This window comes from Mastigoproctus giganteus, chromosome 5, assembly GCF_048544385.1.
Source record: "Mastigoproctus giganteus isolate SK-2022 chromosome 5, ASM4854438v1, whole genome shotgun sequence".
In the NCBI taxonomy this organism is placed as follows: Eukaryota; Metazoa; Arthropoda; class Arachnida; order Uropygi; family Thelyphonidae; genus Mastigoproctus; species Mastigoproctus giganteus.
The window spans coordinates 201,507,679-201,532,151 of NC_143579.1; the positions used below are offsets into that span (position 1 = coordinate 201,507,679).

Below are 24,473 nucleotides of genomic sequence, written 5' to 3' on the forward strand. Positions count from 1 at the left end.
TTCTGTGCTATCACACTCTCATCCACTATTTTTTGCCATGGTATTCTATTTCCAGCTATTAGATCTAAGCCAGAGTAAGCCCTCTTTCTTCTAATTTTTTTAAAGAAAACAATGAACTGTCTTTCTCTTGGTTTGATGCACTAAGCATACTATACTTTTTGTCCCCCTAATCTTCCTTTTCTCATTTTTCTATATGTCCATATCATCTAAGTTTGCTTCACTTACTTCTGAGTGGATGTTATTTACCAAGGCTTTTTTCTTGTTTCCTCAATATTCTAATTTCTGATCAATACCTTTATTTCTTACTTACCTTTCACTTCAATCAGTTAAAATAGGTTTAAATATAAAGCTGTTATTATAAAACAATTTTGTCCTCAAAAGTGCCTTTTTTAAACTTGGACAAATGAATAAATCATGTCATTTTTGAAATATGCAAATCAGCACATATATCTAAAGCAAGTAGCCAGCACAGGAGATGGTAGTTTTTTTATGGCTAAGAGGGTTAATTTTGCTGCCTGTGACAGCAGCAAAATTAACCCTCTTAGCCATAAAAAAACTAGAACAGGCTCTCATGCTATCAATAAGTATCCAAGAGTTCTGGTGGTATTGAAGCCCACTCTTCGGAATGCAGTTTATAACTCTGTACTAATGTATAGCTCAGAGCAGAAGAGGGTGGGGAGAAAATTGATGATTAGAAATTTGTTTCCCAAGAGCAGCATCTTATACATGCTTAATGCAATTAAAATCTGGAGTTCTGCTGCACTTTATTTAAGAAAAATCCTCACTCTGAACAGAGTTCCACCAATTGCATTCTGGAGGGGAGGCATTATCAATCATTAAAAAGGTACTGGAGAAGGGGATGTTTTACTCCTAAAAAGTCTGACAGGATTCAAAGATTTTGTCCCCATTAACCTTAGATCATCAACCACCTCTACCATAGCAGATGCTATATATATTAAAAACAAAACTTTCCATTTCCTTACCTCCTATGGCTAAGTAACGGAAGAACAACCATCCTGATATCAGCGATTCATCGGCTTTCCTAGGTGGGCGTTCCATGATATCTAGATCAGGAGGATTAAAGCCTAATGCAGTAGCAGGGAGACCATCAGTTACAAGATTTACCCATAGAAGTTGTACTGGTATCAGAGCTTCTGGGAGACCCAAGGCAGCTGTTAAAAAAATACTGGAAAAAGATGAAAATCATTAAAAAAAAGTGTTTTTTAAAATTGTACAATGAAAATATTCTGAAATTACAGAATGTAGAGATCTAATGTCTATATATTCCAGATATACCACTTATTAGTGTGAGGATTTGCATATAGTTACTTCCAGGACCACATAATTTGACTAAAGAATACTTACTATACCTTACTGTTTTCTCAAAACTGTGCTCATCTATAATTGATATTTGCCACTAATACTCTATTGTGTGTTCTACAATAAAACATAGTTAAACTTATGTAAACTCTAGAAGGGGATGAACCTGATTGATCCCACTTGATGGTGGTTCGACTGTTGATGATCCTGCTCAAATAGCTGACAATGAGTATTTTGGATCTACATTCACACATGAGGAATTCTGTAAGGAAGGGGAGGACAGAAGTTTATCAAACTCTAACAGGGAGATAAATTACTTTGTAATAATGGAGAGCAAAGTAGAGGAGAAATTGTTGCAATTAAACATAAAACAGGTGCCTGGGGAAGATGGAATCTATCCAGTTATACTGAAGGAGGCGGCGAGGGAAGTAAACTAACCCTTAGCCTTAATTATGAGAGCATCCTTAGATTCAGGGGAGGTCTCCCCACTGGCTGGACATGTGCAAATGTATCCCCAATTCACAAAGGGTGACACAAATAATTACAGACCTGTTAGTTTAACTTCTGTTCTGGGGAAAATAATGGAGTCACTGGTTAAAAAAGTGATGCAGGATCACTTAGACAAGACTACAGTAATAGTTCAGGCACAACATGGGTTTGTTAAGGGGAAGTCTTGTCTGACCAATTTGATTGGATACTACGATGTGGTCACAAAGGAACTGGATGCAAAAATTAATTTTGATATCACATACTTGGATTTCAGGAAAGCTTTTGATACTGTTGCATGTGGAAGACTGCTGAAGATTTCCTACACTTAATGTCATTAGTGCTAAGGTATATGATATCACCTTTTGTGCCCTTAAAAGATGGTATCTGCTCTACAATGTCATCAACTTTTGCCCCTGGCAGACATACCCTGGTCCTATTCCTCCTATCCTTTTTTGCACAATATATTTTCCCATTTCCCTGACAATAACTAGCTCCTGTGGTACCAGTGCATTCTGCTGTGTTGCCTGGTGCATAAGAGTATGCTCTGGAGTTGAGTTGGGCAGCTGAAAACTTGAAGAGCCCTCCATTTTAACTCCTTCGAGGGCATCCACCCGAGTCTTCAAGCTTTCCTAGACACCCACCAGAATGCTGAGTTGGTGCCTAATTCCTTCACATGCTTTAATTCATCCTAATTCCTAGCACACATAAAGACATCCTCCATGGCTAGATCATGTCCGATTCGAGAGAGATCCGCGCAAACATTTTGCATTTTGCACATTTTTTTTGGAGTGTGATGGGTTGTAGAATCGTCCCCTATGGTTCTTCTGCAAACTACAGCACATTCGCTAATTTGCACAAGTTGCTTTGCTGCTCTAGTCTGGGGCATGATTTCCATTTATATACAATTTAGTTAACAATAAAAATTAAAAGGATTTATAAATTTAATTGATTAATTGCCAATACTATACTAAGCTAACAGATTCCTACTACAGTCCTATGTATTATGCTATCCAGTTTTACTGTTATGCCTTACGCTATCAAGTTTGAGATATATGTAATGCTATTCCATTTTTTTGGAGTGTGATGGGTTGTAGAATCGTCCCCTATGGTTCTTCTGCAAAGTTTCGAACATTTCAAGTTTTACCGATACTAAGCAATAACCCTCAAAATCTCTAAGTTCAAAATAAACTAAGTATCGTAATTAGGAATATAAATCTGCTTCTGGAAAATAAATTAATATGCCAATTTAGTCAATAAAATGGTAAAAATTTAAGAAAAACTTCTCTATTTGCTGGAGCCGTAAAAACTTTGCCCACACAGAGCTAATCTCATTCCCACCTTAACAGGAACCAATTGAGAAAACAAAGGAAGTCACTGGTATGTTGAAAGCAACCATCTCGATAGTATACAGGTGCAAGATGACAGGGGAGCACAGCTCTAAAAGAAATGTGGCAGAAAATCAGTACTCCAAGATTGAGACTGCAGGAATTTAAAGTGTATTGTGCATCAAAATATAAGGTCCACTGTGCAGCAAATGACTAAAAAATTCTATTTAGGTAAAGAAAGATCCATTTCCAACTGAACTCTGAGATGGGAGTTGAAGAATCTGGGATTTAGTAGATGTACCTACACAGAAGCAACTTCTTTCTATTTTTCTGCACCAATGGTGGGAAGTGTGGCATGAACCTCATAAACCCATGAATCCAGATCATTGTGTCCACTTTTTGTGTGGCTGGAGATAGTATCGTGGTATGGGTATATTCTGGGTCCACTCCCTGTTAGGTCATGTTACCTCCAATGTATTGAATCAACTTCACCCTGAAACTTCATTTTTTACTTGGACTGTGATGGACTTTTTTCAAGACAACATAACTATCCACAATGCAAAAATTGTATATGAATAATTTGAAGAAAATTCCCAATATTTCCAACATCTGCCCTGTCTGCCTAATTATACAGATCTGAATCAAATTGAGAATGTCTGGGATATGTTGGAAAGGGCAGTTCAGTTTTGCAATTTTCTATTAAACACAATGCAGCTAGATGGAATTTAGCTGTATTGCATTGGAATATATACAATGGAATTCACGATATGACATGTATGGGATGTAATTTGAGTAAAGTTGGCTCTATTATATAGTGACTAAAAATTTCTAATTTTCTGGCAAGTGAATGTATTAGGTTACTTGCTTGGCATATTGCCCATCTTGCTACTTTTATACAATTCATATTTAGATATTAGGCAAATTCAGATTTATAACAGAAACACGAAAAGGACGAATACAGATTTATTGCTACATATTGGTTTAGATCCCCCCCCCCCAATTACATGATTGGGTTTTAAAACTCGCCAACTTACTTCTAATGTGCTGTTTCAGTTCAGTGACCAGCTTTTTGCAAAGTATTCTATTAATATTTTATTCTGGACTTTCTGATAATTTGCTGGCATACTTTCCTCGTGTTATTTTGGTATTATATACAATAAACCCCCACTATTCGCAGTATCTGTATTCACGGTTTCTGATTTAATATAAAATGAAATCTAAAAAAATGTGAATTTTAAAGCGCCGTGAATATTTTCCGCCATAAAAAAAAAACATGGGCGTGGCCAAAATCATCTTTCCTGGTCAAAACAGCGCTCAGTGGGTGGGGGGGGGGACAAAATCCCGGTGTGGATGTTTCTCGCTAATCCTTGTTCAGTGTGTGTTATGCGCTTGTCATAGAAGGTTTCGTCGTATACTTTTAATTTATATGCTTACAAAAGTGATAAATCTACCGTTTTGCAGTGTAAAACAGACTTTTTCGAGTGTGTTACCGGAAGAAAGTGACTTTATTGTGGACAAGTTCTTTCTAACTTGCACAAAAATATGGCTACGAATAACAAGGGAAATGTGAAAAGATCAAAGAAAGTGATAAAATTAGCGAATAAAATTGAGTTATTAGACAAAATTTCTAATGGTGAAAGTGTCTCCTCAGTGGCAAAACATTATAAAATCAATGAGTCAACGGTGCGATCAATCAAGAAATCGGAAGAAAAACTCCGCCATAGTGTCCATGAAAACGCGCTAATTGCTTCAAAAATTTGCTCTGTAACTCGTGATGTTAAATTAGAAAAAACGGAAAAGGCTTTAAATCTGTGGATAGAAGACCGAACTCAAAATAAAATTCTGTTAAGTTCACTCATCATTCGTGAAAAGGCAAAAAAAACTCCTTTATCAACACTTTAGCGAAACTGTTGATAGCTCTGGCGGGATAAGTTTTCACCAACAAGCCTAAGAGATTTCAGACCAATCGCAACTTCTTCCACCCTCCTCAAACTTCTAGAAAAGGTACTCCTTCCAGCATTAAACAAACAGCTGATGCCACAGAAGCCGAAACAGTTCCATTTCGCAGTCAAAAATAGATCCACCATAACAAACCTCATGGCCACACAGACATCAATTCTTCAAGCCTTCGAAACTAAATCTGAATTAGCTATAGTGTACGCCGATATTGAAGCTGCTTTTGACAGCCTAGACGTCACAGCCCTTCTCAGTCTTCTGCAATTCTTCTTCAGGATTAATGGAGACCTACTAGCTTTCCTCACCACCTAATTGAGGAATAGAAGTGTCCACCTCACTTTGAAAAAGACCCACTTTACAAGAAAAATCAATGCAGGAGTCCCACAAGGTGGTGTCCTGTCTGGCCTTCTCTTCTCAGCCATTCTGATTCCTTTCATGATGATGATGCTATAATATGCGCCGACGATATAAAGTTTCTAACATTAATCCTACCGTCTGCAAACCCAATGACAATTACGTCTTCCACCACAGAGAACTTGACCGCCCTTTCAACTTACTTGAAGATGTTTTAATTAAACCTTAACCCTTCAAAATCTGCAATAATGATTTACTCATTGAAACACCAACCAACAATAATTCAACCTTCAGTTTTAGGTACTCTCATCCCAGTAGTTACCTGCCATAAGGATCTCGGCATCTATTTTGATCCGAAGCTGAAATTTAATGTTCACACAGAATACCTCCGGAAACGATTTAACACCCTACGCTGGAGAGCGAAACAACACTTACTTCATTGCAACGATGCCGCAACCACTACCAGATATCTTCAAACCACTGTTTATCCGGCTATTTTATACGCTGTTGAGATTTGGGCATCTGCGTCGCCCTCACTTCAAAAACTGGTGTTCTCGTGTGAATATTGGACCCCGAAATGGGCCACAAATAAGCATTGCCGACCCGCTCAACGGAGAACAACTGACATGGCTGAGCAGCTAAATGTACCCAGGCTCCCAAGGTTAATTGACAGCAGGCGTTTAATGATTTCAGTAAAAATGTACACAGGAGTGATAAACGCCCCAAACATCTGGGATTTCTGTCAGTGGCACAATTCTCCGCCATCCTTGAGGTCACAGCCCACACTAACCCTCAAATACAACCGGCTGAAACTGTGTAGTCGGTTCCTACCTGCCCAGGCACTCCCCAAAATTCAGGCACTGCTCCGTTTTGGAGTCGACCTTCAGAAATTGGCTACCGACTACAAATACCGTCACATGCTCCTCGAGTGGATTACATCTGTGGAACTGGGATAATTTCCTCCATATGATGTTCAGTCCTCATATTTTCATTATTATAATTTCATTTTTACATGTTTAATTTTGTGTAACTAATAATTTCCATGTAACGGTAAAATTTTTTTTGCCAATTAATCTCATTTACAATGTAAAACTCCTAGCCATGTCGCCGTGATGAGTATTGTCTCTAGTACAAATTCTGTACTTATCAGCAATAAAGAATTTATTTTTTTAGCTAGCAAAGGCGCTGGTTTGAAAGATTTGTTTGAAATTTCTAATAAATATTACATTTAATATTAAATTGTTTCTTATTTTCATTTCGATGCCATATGCTTGCATTTCACTATGTACTCTCTATGTACATAGTCATATTATGAAGGTACATATAATACATACATAGACACAATTTTAGACTAGTTTTTCTTATATACTGTATTTCATACTTTGGAACGGAACCCCTTTATTACTATGGGAGCCATAACTCAGTATTCGCGGCACTTCTCAGGAACGTAACCCCCGCGAATAGCGGGGGTTTACTGTATTAATATAATATCCTACAGCTCATGCAATTTATTCACAATGACACTCATCTTGTGCATTGCAAGCTTCTTACACAACAGGATATTATAGGCCTCTCTACTGGACTATGTTTTACAGGTTTTATTTCTTTCTGGCAATTTTTTAATTTAGACTCATTAAGAAAGTGGAATTTTTTTTTCCTATTATGACCTATGCCTATTTACTATAATACCAGGAACCCCATCTTATGGGTTGGGCAGTTACACTCCTAGTCAATCCAAGTATATTGGTTATTGACTCTTCATAGTTTAATGGTGATACATTCTTTGGTTTTTCTTATATGTACACCAAATGACTACCTCATTATATTATAATGCAAATTTTTACCTGTCAATGAAGCCTTCCTTCCATTTATTCAATGCATATCTTAGTAAATACTCAATGTTTGTTAATATTCTAAATAATTTTGTTCCAAATCTGCATAGTTTTGCTTTTTAACTCTACCTGAAAATCCTATAAGGATTCTTGAATATTAAAATACTACCTATTCTTACATATGCTATCTATCATACACATTCAGAATTTTCTCATTCCGCGACACACACACACACACTCGATTTACTGGGTTACTTCAAGACTCCAAATTAAAAAAAAAAAAAAAAACCCCAACCAAAAATCATAAAATTCAAGTAATAACTAGAATAGTTATAAAGTAATGTTTTGTAAGTCAGAATTAAGCGACAAGAAGCGGCATTATAAGTCGTCATTCGGAGATTAATGTACCTATTACCTGCATAATAGGTACATTAATCCCCGAATGTCTTCACACCTGCCGCTCAAAAAAAAAAAAAAAAAAAAAAAAAAAGAAAAAACCCCCAAATGTTTAGTTTGTGTTAGTTAGTGCGTCGCATCAATTTTCATGTTCTGCCACACCACAGAAAGACAAAAATTTTGTTTCATTATTCATGTCAGGGATGTCAAATTTTTTTATAGTAATTTTTTTTTTTTTTTTTTTTTGTTTATAAATCACAAAAATGATGGGTAAATGCAAAAGAGTTGCACTTTCAGTTAAACACAAAAACTTGAAATTATTCAAAAGTTTGAAAAGGGTGCATCCATTAAATCTCTAATGAATCATTATAATGTTAGCGACCAGACCAAACCATACGCAACACGTAAAAAATAAAGGGAAGCAACGGATTGGAAGTTTTTTTTGTGATTTTGATCCCCCTAAATTGGAAGTGGCAAGTTTTTTCGTTTTTTATCTATCACCATATTTTTTACGTAGGTTGCTGAACATTTTTCGATACAGTCAGTCCCCAACTTGTGCAACTTCGGACTTTATGTAAATTTTTTTTTTTTTTAGGATTGTAAAATTAAAAAAAAAATAATAATAAATAAAATAAGAAATCAATGACAATCATGCACACACAAATTGCACAAGTGAGATACAGACAAGCAAAAAAAAAAAAATAGGAAAGAAGAGAAGATTCTTACAATTTATTTGGTTTTTTTTATGTGACTGAAGATTTCAGTGAAGGGGGACACACGTTTCACCATAATAACGTAAAAACCCACACAATTCCAGCTATCGGTATTTTTGCAAATGAAAAAGATAGTTTACTACCCGTTTATAATTAGATGCACGAACAGAAAAGACCAATAAAACGGAAAGTGCAAATTGTTTTATGGCAGTGACTTCCAGAAATGTGCTTTAGTAAAATGCGAGCTCGCGTGGGATGATAATAGTGAGTTTTCGCCTTAACCCTGTGAAGTTCTTTACAGAAAATTTCATTTTGACCGTTATCATGGTGCCGACTAAGAGAATAAGTTGCAGCGGTACTAGTTAACCTACAAGAAAAGGAAAGCGATTGATTTGAATCAGAAAATTAAACTAATAAGGATGTACGAAAATGGTCAAACATTAACAAGTATCATGCTGAATTCAGATTTGTCAATAATATAATATAGAAGCAATATGTTATTAGTCATTCCCGAGTTACGTAAAACTCGACGAAGTAAGAAGTCCGGGAACATATCTCTTACGTATGTTGGGGACTTCTGTATTTTTGGATTAACAGGGAAATCGATTATCCAGGATTTGTTTTTTACCATCTATTCTGGAAAATCGAGTCTGCTGTATATATATTTTAAATAATTTTTGGTCTCTCATTCTCTTAATTTTCTTCTGGATAAATTATTCCAATTCTAGGTTTTCTAAATTTGTGTATATTACTTCCCTGCAAGCAATCTAGGTGAATAAAATGAATACTGGAATATAACTGGCAAAATAATGGTTTTCTATTCTTAAATCCAAAAGAATTAATAATGTGTATATAATGAATTAAATAATAAAATATACAGAGATTACTTACCTCACAACCTCTCCTATGTTTGAGGATATGAGATAACGAATGAATTGTTTCATATTGTTATAAATGGCTCTACCTTCTTCAACAGCAGAAACAATGGTAGAAAAGTTGTCATCAGCTAAAACCATTTCAGAGGCTGACTTAGCAACAGCAGTACCAGAACCCATGGCAATGCCAATTTCTGCTTTCTTCAGAGCTGGTGCATCATTAACGCCATCTCCAGTCTTGAAAGATGAAAATTACTTATTAGACTCATTTATTACTTAATAAATGAAGAATATTGTCAGAACTGTAGGATAAAAAATTAGTAAATAAAGTTATGGATTATTTATTAATACTTACATTATGATATACCTAATCAATGGTATACACACAAAGTAGTAGGTGAAACATTATACAGATATTTTCCAGACTATCTATAATTAGCAGCCAATCTATTAAAGTGCTTATAACAGGCCTTCCGCAAATACTATGCAAGTTAAAAATTTATCATGAACATGATAAAGACCTTCCATTACATGGTAAAATACAAGGTATCAAAAATACAATTTAATCTGTATATGTGTACATATGAGTTCTGGTTATAGTCATTTGATGCATGGGGAATATTTGTTGACTTAGCTCATACTCGATTTCCAAGGATGGAGGACTTGTTTAATTTTAAATAGCTTGTTGAGTGTTTGATATTGGCATATTCATTGCCAATGCTCCCTGCAATGGCAAGATCAAACCCCTCATTTTTTATAATGAGCTAGTAATCACTGTACAAATTAGTTACAGCCTCCACTGCACAGCCAGCCATTTCATTCCTAATGAGAAAAATTAGTTCAGTGAGTTTGGAGTGGCACAATGAAAGTATGTTGTCTAGTTAAGACGTGTTTGAATCATGTTGAAATAAATAGGTAGAATCAGAGATGCTCATTCAGAAGGTGTACATGAAAATATCTATAAAAAAAAGCATGCAGCAGAAACTGAATCTGTGCAATAAGGAATGAAGTGAGCCTTCAAGCCTCGAATCGCCGATCAACCCGGGTGCCCTCTTTTGAATAAAATTTGAGTTGAAGAGAAGTTTTGGAAGTCAGTTTTGAAAGAAATGCTTAGCAAAGGTGAGCACAACTACTTTACCCATCGCAAGTCAGCTTTACATGTTTCTTGAAGGATTTTATCCAAACAAGTATTCTGGTATTGGGGTATAACGGCTGTCTAATACATTGTGCACAACATATTCAAAAGACATGGATGAACAGGATGAGAAGAACAGCTCTGAATTCTAACTGCATAGTTGAGCAGCAGCAGTACCTTCCTTCAATAGGAAGTGGAGGTGCAAGAACCTCATTATATAAACTCTGAAGGGGGAAGTTCTAAATGCACCCAGTTGGATGGCTGATGTTAATTCTTGGAACGCTTCTGTTTTAGGGATTGGGTTCCTGCAGAGAATGTAGTTTGTTATAGGTTTTTGCCACATTTTTACCTATAATGCTGATGATTTCCAGAATGTATGGTATGATGAGCTGGTTCTTTGGTTTTTCTTCTTTCTTCTGCTGAGGATTTTAGCTATTGTTGAGAGTTCTGTTGAAGATTTAGTCCACCAGTGTTGGAGGATATTGGTTCATCAGAACCAATATCCAATATCCAGAATTATTTCAAAATGAAATAGCAATCATAAAGGCTATATGATTGCTGTTTCATTTTAAAATAATTCTGGTTGGCTGCAAATTCTTAATGCTCTCTTGATGGGGACTACTTTGGTTGAGAAGTGATGTGACAACCTGAAGTTTAGGATGCATCCTATGTCTGTAAGCTTTCTATATACAACAGAGGTCTGAAAATCCAAACGTCAATAATTCGAACGAGTCAGCATTATTATTATTATTATTATTTTTTATGCTGGTGACATAAAATAATTGCAGTAAGTGCCATTTAAATTTTGAATCTATTAAACAGCAATTCTAATAAGCAAAAACTGGAAGAAATCTGAAGGCTATAAAAATGAAGATATAAAGCACAAATTTACACCTTTTTTTCCCTTACCAATTAACAGAATTAAATGATACTTGAAAATAAATATTATCCACAGGTTAACAAAATAAAAATAAATTTACACTTACATACACAGCTTGTAATCTGATATGTCTATTTCTTTGTAACCTCCCAAAGTCTGACATTTTTTAGGTTGCAAAATTAAAACAGTAAAAAAAGATAAGCATCAATCAAAAACAAAGAACACAGCATTCAGAAATTGTAACTAACACGATATGTGCAAGTAAGATATGGAGTGAAAAGATTCTGAACAATTTTGTTTTACTGCACTGTAGTTTTCTTCGTCATTAAAAAGGAAGCAGAAAATTTTAATAACTGAATCGAAGATTGAGGTTTTAAACACTTTCAAAAGGTCTTCGTTAGCAAAATTTTATGAGGTTGGAAATTCAACCATAACAGATGTCAAAAACAACAAGGAAAAAATTTTAAAGTTCGCATCGAAACTAGATTCAGATGGTGCAGCAAAAAAAAAAAAAAAAAAAATCTATGAGAACAGCTAACAACCCATCCCTCGAATATGCAGTTTATTTGTGGTTCAGGCAGATACAAAGTTTTGGAGACCTTTGTTGTGTGGAAAGGTGCTGGATTTTAAACTCAGTACTTTTATTTCTAACTTTTTTAATTAAAATTTATAAGTGGGTATTCCTTCCGATTGATCATTGCAAGTAGCAGTGATTGACACGCCTAATCCACTATGGTTAGGCTTAGTTAGGCCGTTTATCCCCCCCCCACTGTTTTAAAATCTGGAACTCGTTCACTGATTTTAAATCATCATGGGGGAGGGAATAAACACCCTAAGACTAACCATAGTGAGTTAGGCATGTCAATCACTGCTACTCGCAACAATCAATCAGAAGGGTACCCACTTGTAAACATTAACTTTTTCTTTTTTTTTAAGTCTCCAGATCACTGTTTTTAATAAGTTTAAAAATCCAAACTAGTTCAGATTATCGAAGCTCTACTGTACTGTCTTATCTAGATCATTTGAGATTCTTGAGATGAGGTTGTCCAGGAATAGGAGTTGTCTCCTTCAGTTTCTATCTTAAATTTGATTTCGTGGCGGAAGCTGTTGTCCTATTTTTAAAAAGTGTCTTAGCTTCAAGATCAACTGACAATTCAATAAGTTCATCTTGTAAGTTACCTTCGACATTTTCAATATCTGTAGAAAATGGCGTGATAATCCAACCTGGAATGTACATGTTTTCAAAATCTGCAAAGTGCAATTTAAAATTCTGGGCTTAAGTTCTGCAAATCGCACTTGTCATTTCTCTGCTACCTGGTTATGATGGGAGTTTGGGAGGTGGTCTATGCCTTGGTTCCAAATGAGGAGGATGTCATCTGATCCACATCTTCGGTTTTATGAATTGTTGGTCCAGAAAGATTTCTTCAAGGTGACTGATAAAGGTTTCTGCCAGGAGAGGAGATAAGGATTTGCCTATGTTGCCTATGTTGTAGGTGAAATAGGACTGTTCTGCAGAAAGGTCAATTAGATCCAATATGTCCAATGACATTATGGGCTATACATAAGTAATTAATTAATTACTTATGATATAATAATAGTCTATGTAAAATGCTGTCATTACTTTAAATTGTATATTATAAAATATTGTAATTAAGACTCATAATAATGTTGAATTTTATCACATTATCCATAAAACAATTATTCTGCAATTGTTTTATGGATAAGGTGAGAGGTCGCAATGGGGTTAAACTTGCTTGGTTTCAACCCCAAGCAAATGTAACCCCATTGGTAACTTTTACAACTTTAATAGAATTTTGCAAAACTTTCTAGAAAATTGTTCCCCAAACCAATGTTCTAATCTAACCCCACAGGCCTGAAGACAGGAAACAGTGAGTTCCTGAAACACAGCCAGAATTGTTCAAGTGTTTGACATTGAGGTGTTTCAATCTGTCAAATTGTAGCATTTCAATAATAGATTACTTGAATCCACCATGTGACATAATAGCATAGTCTCAATTAATTAAATTAATCTCTTTAAACATATGCCTATATGTTTAATCTCCTTTAATATGCCCAATCTCCTTTAAACATATGCCTGAACGGTAAAACTCAAGGGGATCATTAATATTGCCAAGTAACAGATCCATTCTGTGTTCCATTATTTAATTTTGCAAGAGGAAGATAGATATGTGTGCTTTTTAGAAGTAGATTGTAAATTTATGGCAATCATTTTCTGAATTTTCTTTTCTAGGAAAAGGAGTGTCCTGAATTGTTGCTTATTTACAGAACATCTGCTTTCCATATCAACATTTTCATGTATTTCAAGTAGTTCATCTTGCCTGGTTATATCATTTGTATTCATACCTGTTGGGTTTGATTGTCTCATTTCAACAAGACTTATTCAAGGCCTCAATACACCTCAATCAGATCACCTCGCAGGTGCCTGATCTCCAGCCGCTGCAATTTACAGAACTTAAGCCTCTCTTGGTAAGAGGATCCATTCTTACCAAGAGGGGCTTAAGTTCTGCAAATTGCACTTGTGATTTCTCCGCTACCTGACAATGACAACTGTCGGATAAAATTGAAAGGTGTATTATTGGTTTCATCTAATAGCATGACATAGAGAAATGCTGAGGAGACTGGCATTGTTGTTTGGATTGCTACAGATGGGTAACTTCAGGAAGCAGAGGGATATGTGCATTTTGGCAGGGTCATTTTAACTTGTTTTCTTGCTTCTTTATAAATTATTTTATCTTTGATCTCCAATTTTTGTATTTTTTCCCTAATGACCATCTTGCCTATTCTAAATAAGAGGAAGAATGGTCATTAGGGAAAACAGGTTTAACAGGTATGAGAAAAATGGACATACTTTCCAATTTAAGTAACCTGCTTCAATTTAGACTGGTAAATTAGATGCAGCAAAGGTTAACGTTATGTTACATGTTGGGATGTAGTTGTCATCTTTTCATCTTGTAGTTCCTGGACTAATTTTTCTTCATAAATTTAACAGATCCCTGTTAAATTTATGAAGTCATCCTGCATACCACACTGAATTCTCCTCTGGAAGAATTCAGTGTGGTATGCAGGATGACTTGTACTGGAATTCCAATGAAGAATGAGAGCTTTAGTAGCAGCTCCAAAGACTCTCCAAAGTGTCTTTGGATGAGAGGCTGCTATCAGTAAGTCTCCTGACTGAAGACACTTGACCATTTTTCATGATCCACTGCATTTTCAAGGTATCTCCGAATAATAAAAGGAGAAGCTTGCTCATTGGGTGATTGATTTGATCTTTCAAATAGAGAGAATGCTGGAGGTTTCTGCTTATTTTTGTTCTTTTATGTTATGTAGTCCTTGAGAAGACAAGATATTACAGAATTCGTAAAAAATGTGCATTGTGCTTATTTTGGAGTGAAACTCAGTGACCAAGATAAACAATGGGCTCCACATAAAGCTTGCCAAACCTGTGTTGGAGCAGTGGGATTGTGGAAAAATGGTTAAAAGAAGGCTATGCCATTTGCAATTCACACGATTTGGTGGAAGCCTACAAACAACTGTGTTGACTTAATTCTGCTTAGTTAATATAGAGCAGAGCTCACCAAACTTCTTTGACCATCAACCCCTTCAAGAGTTTCTTGACTTTTTATCGACTTCCTCTATTTTTGTTATATATATATATATGTCCTATTATAATTACTATAAAGTAATTATAATAGGACAAGCAAAAAAGATGCTTATGCGAGTTTTTAGATTGTTTATTTTGATTGTACAAAGGGTACTAGGAAAGTTTTGCAATATGACGCAACAATGAATCACAGGAAGCTGCTTGTTGCTGCATGTCGAGACATGTTCATACGTGCATAGTAGCCGCCGCACCAAGTTGATGGGCTCAGTTATTCGTTAGTAGTGAGAGTGTAAAGTGCTTGCGATGGCATTGTGGTCACAAAATGAGATAAGGACAGTTTTGCGGTATAATTTCGTGCGTGGTTTAACCATAGACCAGTGCTTAGAAGAAATGACTCTTGCACTAGATGATGATTGTCCACATCGTACAACGATATTCAGGTGGTATAGAGAATTCCAAAGGGGAAATTTCACTCTGGAGGATTCTGAGAGGCCGGGAAAGTCATGAACGTCAGTTACGGAGGAAAACGTTACTGCTGTGAGGAAAATGCTTGACGAAAACAGGCAAGTGACCTACCAACAGATAGAGGATACTTTGGGCCTAAATGCACCAGCAATTCGTTCGATTCTGCAAGATCATTTGCATGTGAAGATGTGAAGAAACTTTGTTCTCTCTGGGTGCCGCATCAACTGACTGAAGAGCAGATGACACGACGTGTGACTTGGTGCCGGGAGATGTTAAAAAAGTTTGATAAGGGACAATCTCGGTATGTGAACAACATCGTGACAGGTGACGAGACTTGGCTGTACTATTACGATCTGCCGACCAAGGCTCAAAACAAAGTTTGGGTCTTTGATGATGACTACACACCCGTAATTGTCAGAAAATCCCAACCTGTAAAGAAGAAAATGATAGCTGTATTTTTCAAATCGAGTGGAATTGTGGAACGTGTCGTTTTGGACACGCAGAAGACAGTCACAGCTAAGTGGTATACTGAACAATGCCTGCCTAAAGTCATTGGATCTATGAAGAACCTGCGGCCAAAGTCAAGAATGGACACCTGGTACCTCCATCACGATAATGCTGCAGCTCATCGCGCCAAAGCCTGCACCGAATATTTGACCACGACAGGACTGAAACTTCTCGAGCACCCTCCCTACTGTCCAGACCTTGCTCCCTGCGACTTTGCACTGTTCCCGCAGGTGAAAATGAAGCTAAAAGGGAGGCAGTTTTCCAGTGATGAGGCCCTTCTACGGGCTTGGGACAACGAGTGTGCTTTACTCCCTAGTGAAACTTGGCAGAACTGGTTTAAAGATTGGTTTCGGAGGATGGAGAGGTGTATTGAATGTAGAGGAAATTACTTTGAAAAAATTAAATAAACAAAGCTGTATTGCAAAACTTTCCTAGTACCCTTTGTATATTATTATATTGGCTTAACGTCAAAGGGATACATTTTTGTTTTTGATGTCCTTCTTAACATTACATATTTGATAGGAGGGATAAATAATATATAAAATTTGATTTAGATAACAAAATAACAATAATACAAATCTTCCTTATATATATATATGAAAATAAGACTTTTATTAACTTAGTATACAATTTACTAATGTTGTCAATGTGAAGGGTGTGCTTCGTGACTCTTGACAAGATTAGCAATGTTGGGTTCAAAATTAATAAGTTTCAGCCTTAAATCACCACAGAATTCTATATCTAGCTTATTTCTTTATTTTGTTAAAATGGAATTAATATGGCTGAAACCAGCTTCAACCCTGTATAAGCTTGGAAATGCAAGCAAAAAGGGGAGTACCACTTCAGAAAGTTTTGGATATTTTTCTACAACATTTATATTCATCCAAAAGTAACAAAGTCCTATTTTTAAAAAGCATCGTAGCTTCAAGATCAACTGACAATTCAATAAGTTCATCTTGTAAGTTACATTCGATATTTTCAATATCTGTAGAAAATGGCGTGATAATCCAATCTGGAATGTGCATGTTTTCAAAATCTGCAAAGCACAATTTAAAATCATCGCTCAAATTTTGAAGATGTTTTGTGTATATTTCTAAGTCTTCATCTTTTACTTCCAATTGCCGTAGATTCGAAAAGTACTGAAAATCTTTTTGTAACAATGATGATTTAAATAAGGCTAATTTAGCTTGGAAGCCTAAAAGAATCGTCCGAGCTTGTTGAATAATCGTGACATCTTTACCTTGTAGACGAGTCTGTACATCATTAAATTTTGAAAATAAGCCCGCCAAGTAGAAAATATGATTCTTATTTCTCTTCAGTTCATCACTCAAAAACAAATTAACATCTGTAAGAAACTCTAGGGTTGAGTCGAAAAACTCAACAAATCTTTGTAGACTTGCACCCCTAGACAACCATCTTACTTCAGTATGCAAGAGTAATTGGTTTGATACTCATTTTTTTTTTTAGCAAACAATCGCGATTTAAGAGGATGAGCTCTAATTTGATTAATAGATTTAATACCCACTCTTAGAGTATCATGCAGTTAACCATTGAGAGTTTTTGCCACCAAATGGTTTCAGCGCAACACATAGTGAATAGTACATACACTTTGAACTTTTTCTTTCAGAAAGGCAGCGAAACCTCAATAACATCCACCATTGCAAGTGCGCCATTCATGGCTACTGCTGTTATATTAGTAAATGGAATATCATACTTATTTAAATATTCCTCCAATCGCCGAAAAATTGTCAACCCCGTTCCATCACTTTCAAGATATTTTGCAAATAAAAATTCGTCAATAATTTGAAGTTTGGTTTTACTATAAAATCTTACATAAGCCACAAGAACTATCGAATGTAGATTCATCAAGTTGGATGGAGAACTTACTATTTTTGAGTTCTGATAGTACAGTTTTTTGTACATCTTCAGCCATTTCACCAATACGCCTTTTCACGGTATTCGCACCCAATGGTAAGCATTTTAAAACAAGGCCAGATCTTTTTTCATTATGGTTTCAATTACTTCTTTGATTGGGGGTATAGTAATACCCCGAAGTTACGCGATAGGTGGGTCCGACGAAAATCGCGTAAGTCGAATTCGCGTAAGTCGGGGTACAACTTTGCATATAAATACATATAAATTTTGCTTAATTGGGACCAAGGACTAACAAAAACACTAGTTTAGAAGAAAAATATTAATAAAATTGCAGTTCTTTATACATATTAATACAAAATATGTATTAAAAAAACAAATGACTTACGTTAAAAAGTTATTTCGATGTCGATGGCTTCATAAAATCTAACAAATTCGTCTGACGACACAGCGCGTTCCTTTTTTTCACGCAGAATTTCTTCGTAGCAAGCTAATAATTTTTTTATTCCTTGCTTTGTAGCTATAACGCGTTCTTCATTGGAGTCTATGTTTTCTAAAATTTTTAAGCCCTTTACAATTGAGATCTTTTCAATTTTCAACCTGTCAAGTTTGCAATTGTCATGTGCTTTTCGCCGTTGCTTCATTTAGGCCTGTAGCACGTGCAATATCACATGGTCTTTCATTTCGCTCAAAGCGTTTCACAATTTCATATTTTTTCTCTATCGACAGAGGCGGACTGGCCATAAGCCTTACCGGGGAAACCCCGGTGGGCCAGTGTGATTTTGGCCATAAACCATAGTGCGAGGCCACTATAAATTTTCCCGGGTAAGAATTTTTGATCCAGTCCGCCTCTGTTTATCGATAATTGCTTTTCTTTTTCTCTCTGAATCTGCAGTGTCTTCACCAGGACGCTTCCTTTTCACACCTTTTAATTAAGTATTTTACTCATTTTTAGGGAATAAAGCACAATTACAAAACGAGGAGCACGCTTGATACGCATAAACAAAGCTGCGCGCGTGTAGCAACTGAATAAACAACACCATCAAGGCAGAGATACACTATTAACACCTCACATTTCTAGGGGTTACTACCATAAAACAATAAAAATCCAGTTGCGTTTCTGCTAGTGAAATCTGTTATAAACTGGTAGTAAACTCGATCTAATTGCATTTGCGATTATACCGATAGCTGGAAATGTGTGGGTTTTTACGTTATTATGGTGAAATGTGTTTCCCCTTCACTGATATAAAAAACATAAAAGCAGCAAAGTTTAATTTTGTTCATCTTTCGCTCTCAATCTCCGCCGTCGCACCGGATATCGATAACATATAAAAAACGACCTTGAAGATAGTGGGCGGCAGCGTTGCCAAACGAAAAAATCAAGAACTGCGTAACTCCGAGTTCGCGTAAGTCGGGGTAGCGTAAGTCGGGGTATTACTGTATAACAATGTCCTCTGTAATTGTATATGGTTTTCCTTTTTTTGCTATATTAAAAGAACTATTGTAGGAGGCTATTAATCTTTGTTTATTGTCAGCTTCGGCAGGTGCTTTCATAAATGATTTTATAGTTGGTTGATGTGTGTATTTCTCTTTCAGTTCTTTAAAAAAAGTCAAGATCTTTATCTTTCTTATCGGGTGGAGTCTGAAGATGATCTTTCATTTTTGCTGGTTTCATTGAATCGTTACTAAAAGTTTTCACAAAGAAGACACACAGGCTTCGTTTCGTTTGTCAATGAAGCAACAAACCCAAGTTTCAAATATTCGAAAGAATATTGTCTGCATTTCTTTTTAGAATCTGAAGCTGCCATTGTGGTTACTGGGGTTGTAACAAAATAATTAAAACTGAAGTCAGTAAGCAAAAGCAATAAGTCTAAATAATATACCTACTCGCGTATTTCTATAGGATGTACAAAACTACCAGCCCTGCTCAACTCTTCAACATAGAGAAGTTTAGTTCGTGAATGAATAACTATTGAATTATAATATGCATGTTGATGCACAAAAATGATACTGGGATCGAATACGTGTAAGTATAAGTAAATAAGCAACCACAAACGTATTGCAATCTCGCTCCTGCCGTGCTGAAACCACTGACATCCGTTTATTGGTAAATACATCATTTTGGCCTACTTGATTGGCCTCTGTAACTATTTTCATGATCTTGCTCGCTCCATCTTACAGGTCCTATTCATGTCGTGATTCACTCTCAATTGCATTGTCATTCAGGATGGAGGTAATCCAAGTTAACCGAATTAAATATTACCCATACAACGATGTCTTATATTTTTCTATCGACCCTGGGGATCTATATCGACCACTTTGGTGACCACTGATATAGAGGGTTACAATACAAAGAGTAAGGAGGACATTGCACACCTTAATATTTCATTTGCCATTAGACCAGTCCCATGTGGAGTTAACCTATAATCTGCAGATTCCACGCCCTCCACTTATACTGGGGAACATACACTGCTTGATATAATTAACAGAACAAGTAGAAAATACACGGTGCAACTCATGCAGTTTTCAATTATGTGGGACAAAATTTGGTGTCGTGGTAGCAGGAGACAGTAAGAACCTTCAGATAGACATAAGGGATATTTATAACAGTTGTATAAGAATTAACAAAAAAAGTCACATTACAGAATGTCAATACAAGATGCTCAAAAATATGGTCACATGACATCAGTATGGCACATGATCCTCTCCAATGATTAAACAGGCCCGGAAGAGGTTAACCATGCTTGATATAAGGGTGTCTGAGATTCTGTGGCAACAAATCCCATTCTTCACCAGTACACATCTTGGCTCACCAAGTGACGGAGGAGTTGGCTGTCAACATGCAATGCAACATTCAAGGGCATCACACACATTTTCAATCAGATTCTGGTGATGGTGTTGGCCATAGCAGCCGTTGGATGTCTTTAGTTTCAAGATATTCCTTCACCACTTCATGCAATGGCATTGTTTGGTATGAAAAGAAAATCTGGGCCAACTGCACCCATAAAATGTTACACACAAGGTTTGAGGATCTGTTCTTGGTACCTCTGTGCAGTTATGGTACTCCTATCAAAAACACGGAAGGGTGCAGCTGTTGATCATTATTCCACCCCACACAAGAACACCACCTCCACCGTGTGTCTCTTTCTCTGATGCTGGAAGGACAGTACAGCATTTCTCATTGTTTCCAGAGAAATAACGTCTAGAATCTGTTTGAAGGCTAAAACAGGACTCTGAGAACAGAACTGTAAGCCATTTGTCAAGGCCCCAAGTCATATGTTCATGGCACCAGTTTTGACGAGCTCTGAGGTGGTTTGGAGTTAATGGGATACAAACAGCTGGATTCCTTGAGTAGAGTCCATTTGATTTAAGCCTTCTTAACAGAGTCCGGTTGGAAATGTTTTCATCTGTGGCCATAGTAACTTCAAGAGACAGTTGATGACAGGTATCATAGGGTTCTGTCTTGCTGTTAGAGCCAGATAATGGTTTGTTCTGGTTGGCGTAGCCCTCGGGCAATCTTGGCCAGCTCTTCTTGTAATGGCTCATGTCTCCTGAAACTGCTTCCATAGTGCCGAGATGACACTATGTGACACTTTAAACCAACGTGCCACCTCCGCCTGTAACTGCCTGGCTTCAAGTCATCCAATGGCCCGCCATCTCGAAGAATAATCGAAGCAACAATGTTCTGCCATCCCGAGTAATGGAGATGTAGCTATCCCACTGAGCAAACCAAAAAAATGGGATTGAAGTGATGTGGTTGCAACCTGCATTTTTATAGGCACGAATAATTTGCATAATGTGTGGCTCTGTAAGGTGATAGATCGATTTCTATTGGATACTCTGAATTTGCATGCCAGGATGCCCATTATATTAAATATTCGGAAAAAAACATTTTGTTCTGTTAATTTTGTCGAGCAGTGTAGTAGCAGAATGTTGAAAGTGAAGCTTCTGAAGATGAAACCGAAGTCTGCATGCCCAGGGACAGAGTCCAGCTCTCAACTGTTTTCACACCATGAATTGAGCAATCTCGTAAGAGATTTAAATTTACCAAAGGAATATGCAGAACTGCATGGTTCTAGACTTAGATCTAAAATATCTTCTAGCACAAGCCTTTTTCCTCATGATAAGGACAGAGAACAAAAACTAGTCCCTTCTTTTCTGAGGATGATTCTAAAGTTTTTTTTTTTTTTTTTTTTTGCAGTAATATGATTTAATGAATTATTCAGGAATTAGTTGCAATCCTGCACAGTGGAGACTTGTTAGTGACTCATCAAAGAAGTCTCAAAGGTGCATTGCTCCTCAATGGAAATAAATATGGGTCAATTCCATTAGCTCACTCTGTGTATTTGAAAGAAATATGAGAACTTGGAAGTTGTTGACAAATATTAAGTTTGAAGAACAAGGCAAGTTTAAAGTGATAGGCATGTTACTGGTACAGTAATCTGGCTATGCAAAAATGCTTGCTTTTTGTGTGAGTGGGACAGTCAGGCAAGGAGTAAGCACTGGGATATCAAGGGGTGGACAAAGAGGAGCAGTTTGTTGCCTGGATCAAACAACATAGTTCATATACCACTAGCAGACCCGAAAACTGTCCTCCTTGCACGTCAAAATGTGTTTGATGAAACAGTTTGTGAAAGCTTTACCTCAGGAAGAGCCTGCTTCAACTACTTTTGTACTAAATTCCCATTGACATCCAAGAGAAGCTAAAACAAGTATTTTTGTTGGACCTCAAGTTCACAAACTGATGAGGGACCAAAATTTTGAGGGAACTATAAATAAAAGAGAAAAACTGGCATGGATTAGCTTCTGCTATATCATTGAGAACTTCTTTGAAAACAAGGATCAAGACTACAAGAACATAGTTGAAAATAGGTTGACAAACTTCAAGAAGCTGGGCTGCATGTATGAAAGGTTCATTTTTTACACTCCCACATCAGATACTTCCCAGAAAAATAGGAAGTGTCAGTGAAGAACAGGGTGAGAGGTTTCACCAGGCCAGTAAAGACCAGATGAGGTATCGGGGAAGGTGGAAGGCAAATATGATGGCTGACTACTGCTGGATGCCGAAGAGGGACTGTAAAGTAGAAGCATCTGCAAGCAAATCAAAGGAATGAAAATTTGACCGATCGTAGATCAGTTTTAAAACGAGAGGCGAGTGTTTAGTGGACTCCTTTTTCCACACTGCTCCTTTTAATGGTGTTTTTCCACACATATTGAAATATAAAAGTCTGGTAAAAGTAGCAGTTTGTTATTTCAGTGCACAAATTCTGCCAAAATTAATAAAAATGTGTGAAAAATATTTTTGTGAATTTTGAAGAAACTTGATGTGATGGAAACCAAGAGAATTAGAAGCAGAAAATAATTCAGTAACACCTTTTTCTGAGAAAACATCAGTGAAATTCAATGTTATACCTTGTAGAGGCAATTCCAATGCTGGCATTGACTGCAAGCTACTTTCTTTTAATTTAATGTTATATATGATATATATATATATATATATATAAAAAAAAATGTATTTATGGTCAAAGTTACAGTTGATGGAAAAATAAAAATAAATAAGCAAGGTATGCCAAAGGCATCAAAACACACAAAGCAGCAGTAAAGGATGAAAAGTATATAATATGTAAGAATTTAGACTGATAAAGTTTGCACAGATGGATGTGAAAATTACACAAAGTGCCAAGGACTAGAAGGGTAAGGATAGCAGAAAAAAAGTAATGTAGATTTGAAAAAGGCAAAAAAAATGTCAATATCCTAAAAGTTATGATGAATTAAGAAAATTATGGGCTGAATTGCAAAGTCAATTTAGAGGTGAAGGAAATGTAAAGTAAAATTATTTTTTATCATTTGGTATTAATAATTTTACTTTACAGTTCCTTCCTCTAAATTGGCTTTGCAATTTAGCCCATAATTTTCTTAATTCATCATAACTTTTAGGATATTAACATTCTTTTGCCTTTTTCAAATGTACATTACTTCTTTTTTCTACTATCCTTACCCTTCTAGTCCTTGACACTTTGTGTAATTTTCACTTCCATATAAGCAAACTTTATCAGTCTTATCTACTCTTACACGCACGCACACAATATTAAACTGTTAAGAAGCAAAATAAGCAGAAAAAAGAAAAATAACAAAAGTTATATGTCTGATACTCCAAAACGTGCAGTGCAGCAGTAAAGGAAGCAAAAGAATATAAATAATGTGTGGGTTTGTAACAAAGTGTCTATGAAAATGGAAATGAAAAATACACAAGTTGCCCGAACTAAGAGAAGTTTAAGGGATAGTCGAAACTGGAAGTGAAGTAGTGGTGAAAAGTGAAAGAATTTGAAAAACCTAGTCCCAGTTCATTTTTATACTAGGTTTTTCAAATTCTTTCACCTGTTTAACCACTACTTCACTTCCAGTTTCGACTATCCCTTAAACTTCTCTTAGTTCAGGCAACTTGTGTACTTTTCATTTCCATTTCCACAAACACTTTATTTATGTTACAAACTACACACACACACACACACATATATATATATTACACAATATCATCGCAAACGTGACGCTAAGCTATACCACAAGGGTATAGCTTACTCACTTTGGTTACTGCCATCTGTAACAACTGGAAATAAATGCCTATTTTTCTGAACCATCATTAATACTTCTTTCCCTATCCATGCAATTTTACTCACAGTGCCTATTATTTTTTTGTTCTTTCAAAACTGTTTTTACTATTTTGCTATCAAG

General features: G+C 36.2%; 1 protein-coding gene across 1 annotated transcript in view; it reads right to left on the reverse strand.

Moving 5' to 3' along the window:
• Positions 1–24,473, reverse strand: part of LOC150086009 (calcium-transporting ATPase sarcoplasmic/endoplasmic reticulum type-like) — a 516,950-nt gene that overhangs the window by 72,663 nt on the left and 419,814 nt on the right. The window contains 2 exon segments of the mRNA XM_090374328.1: positions 984–1,186; positions 9,277–9,497. Coding sequence (XP_090230454.1) covers positions 984–1,186; positions 9,277–9,497 — 424 coding nt within the window.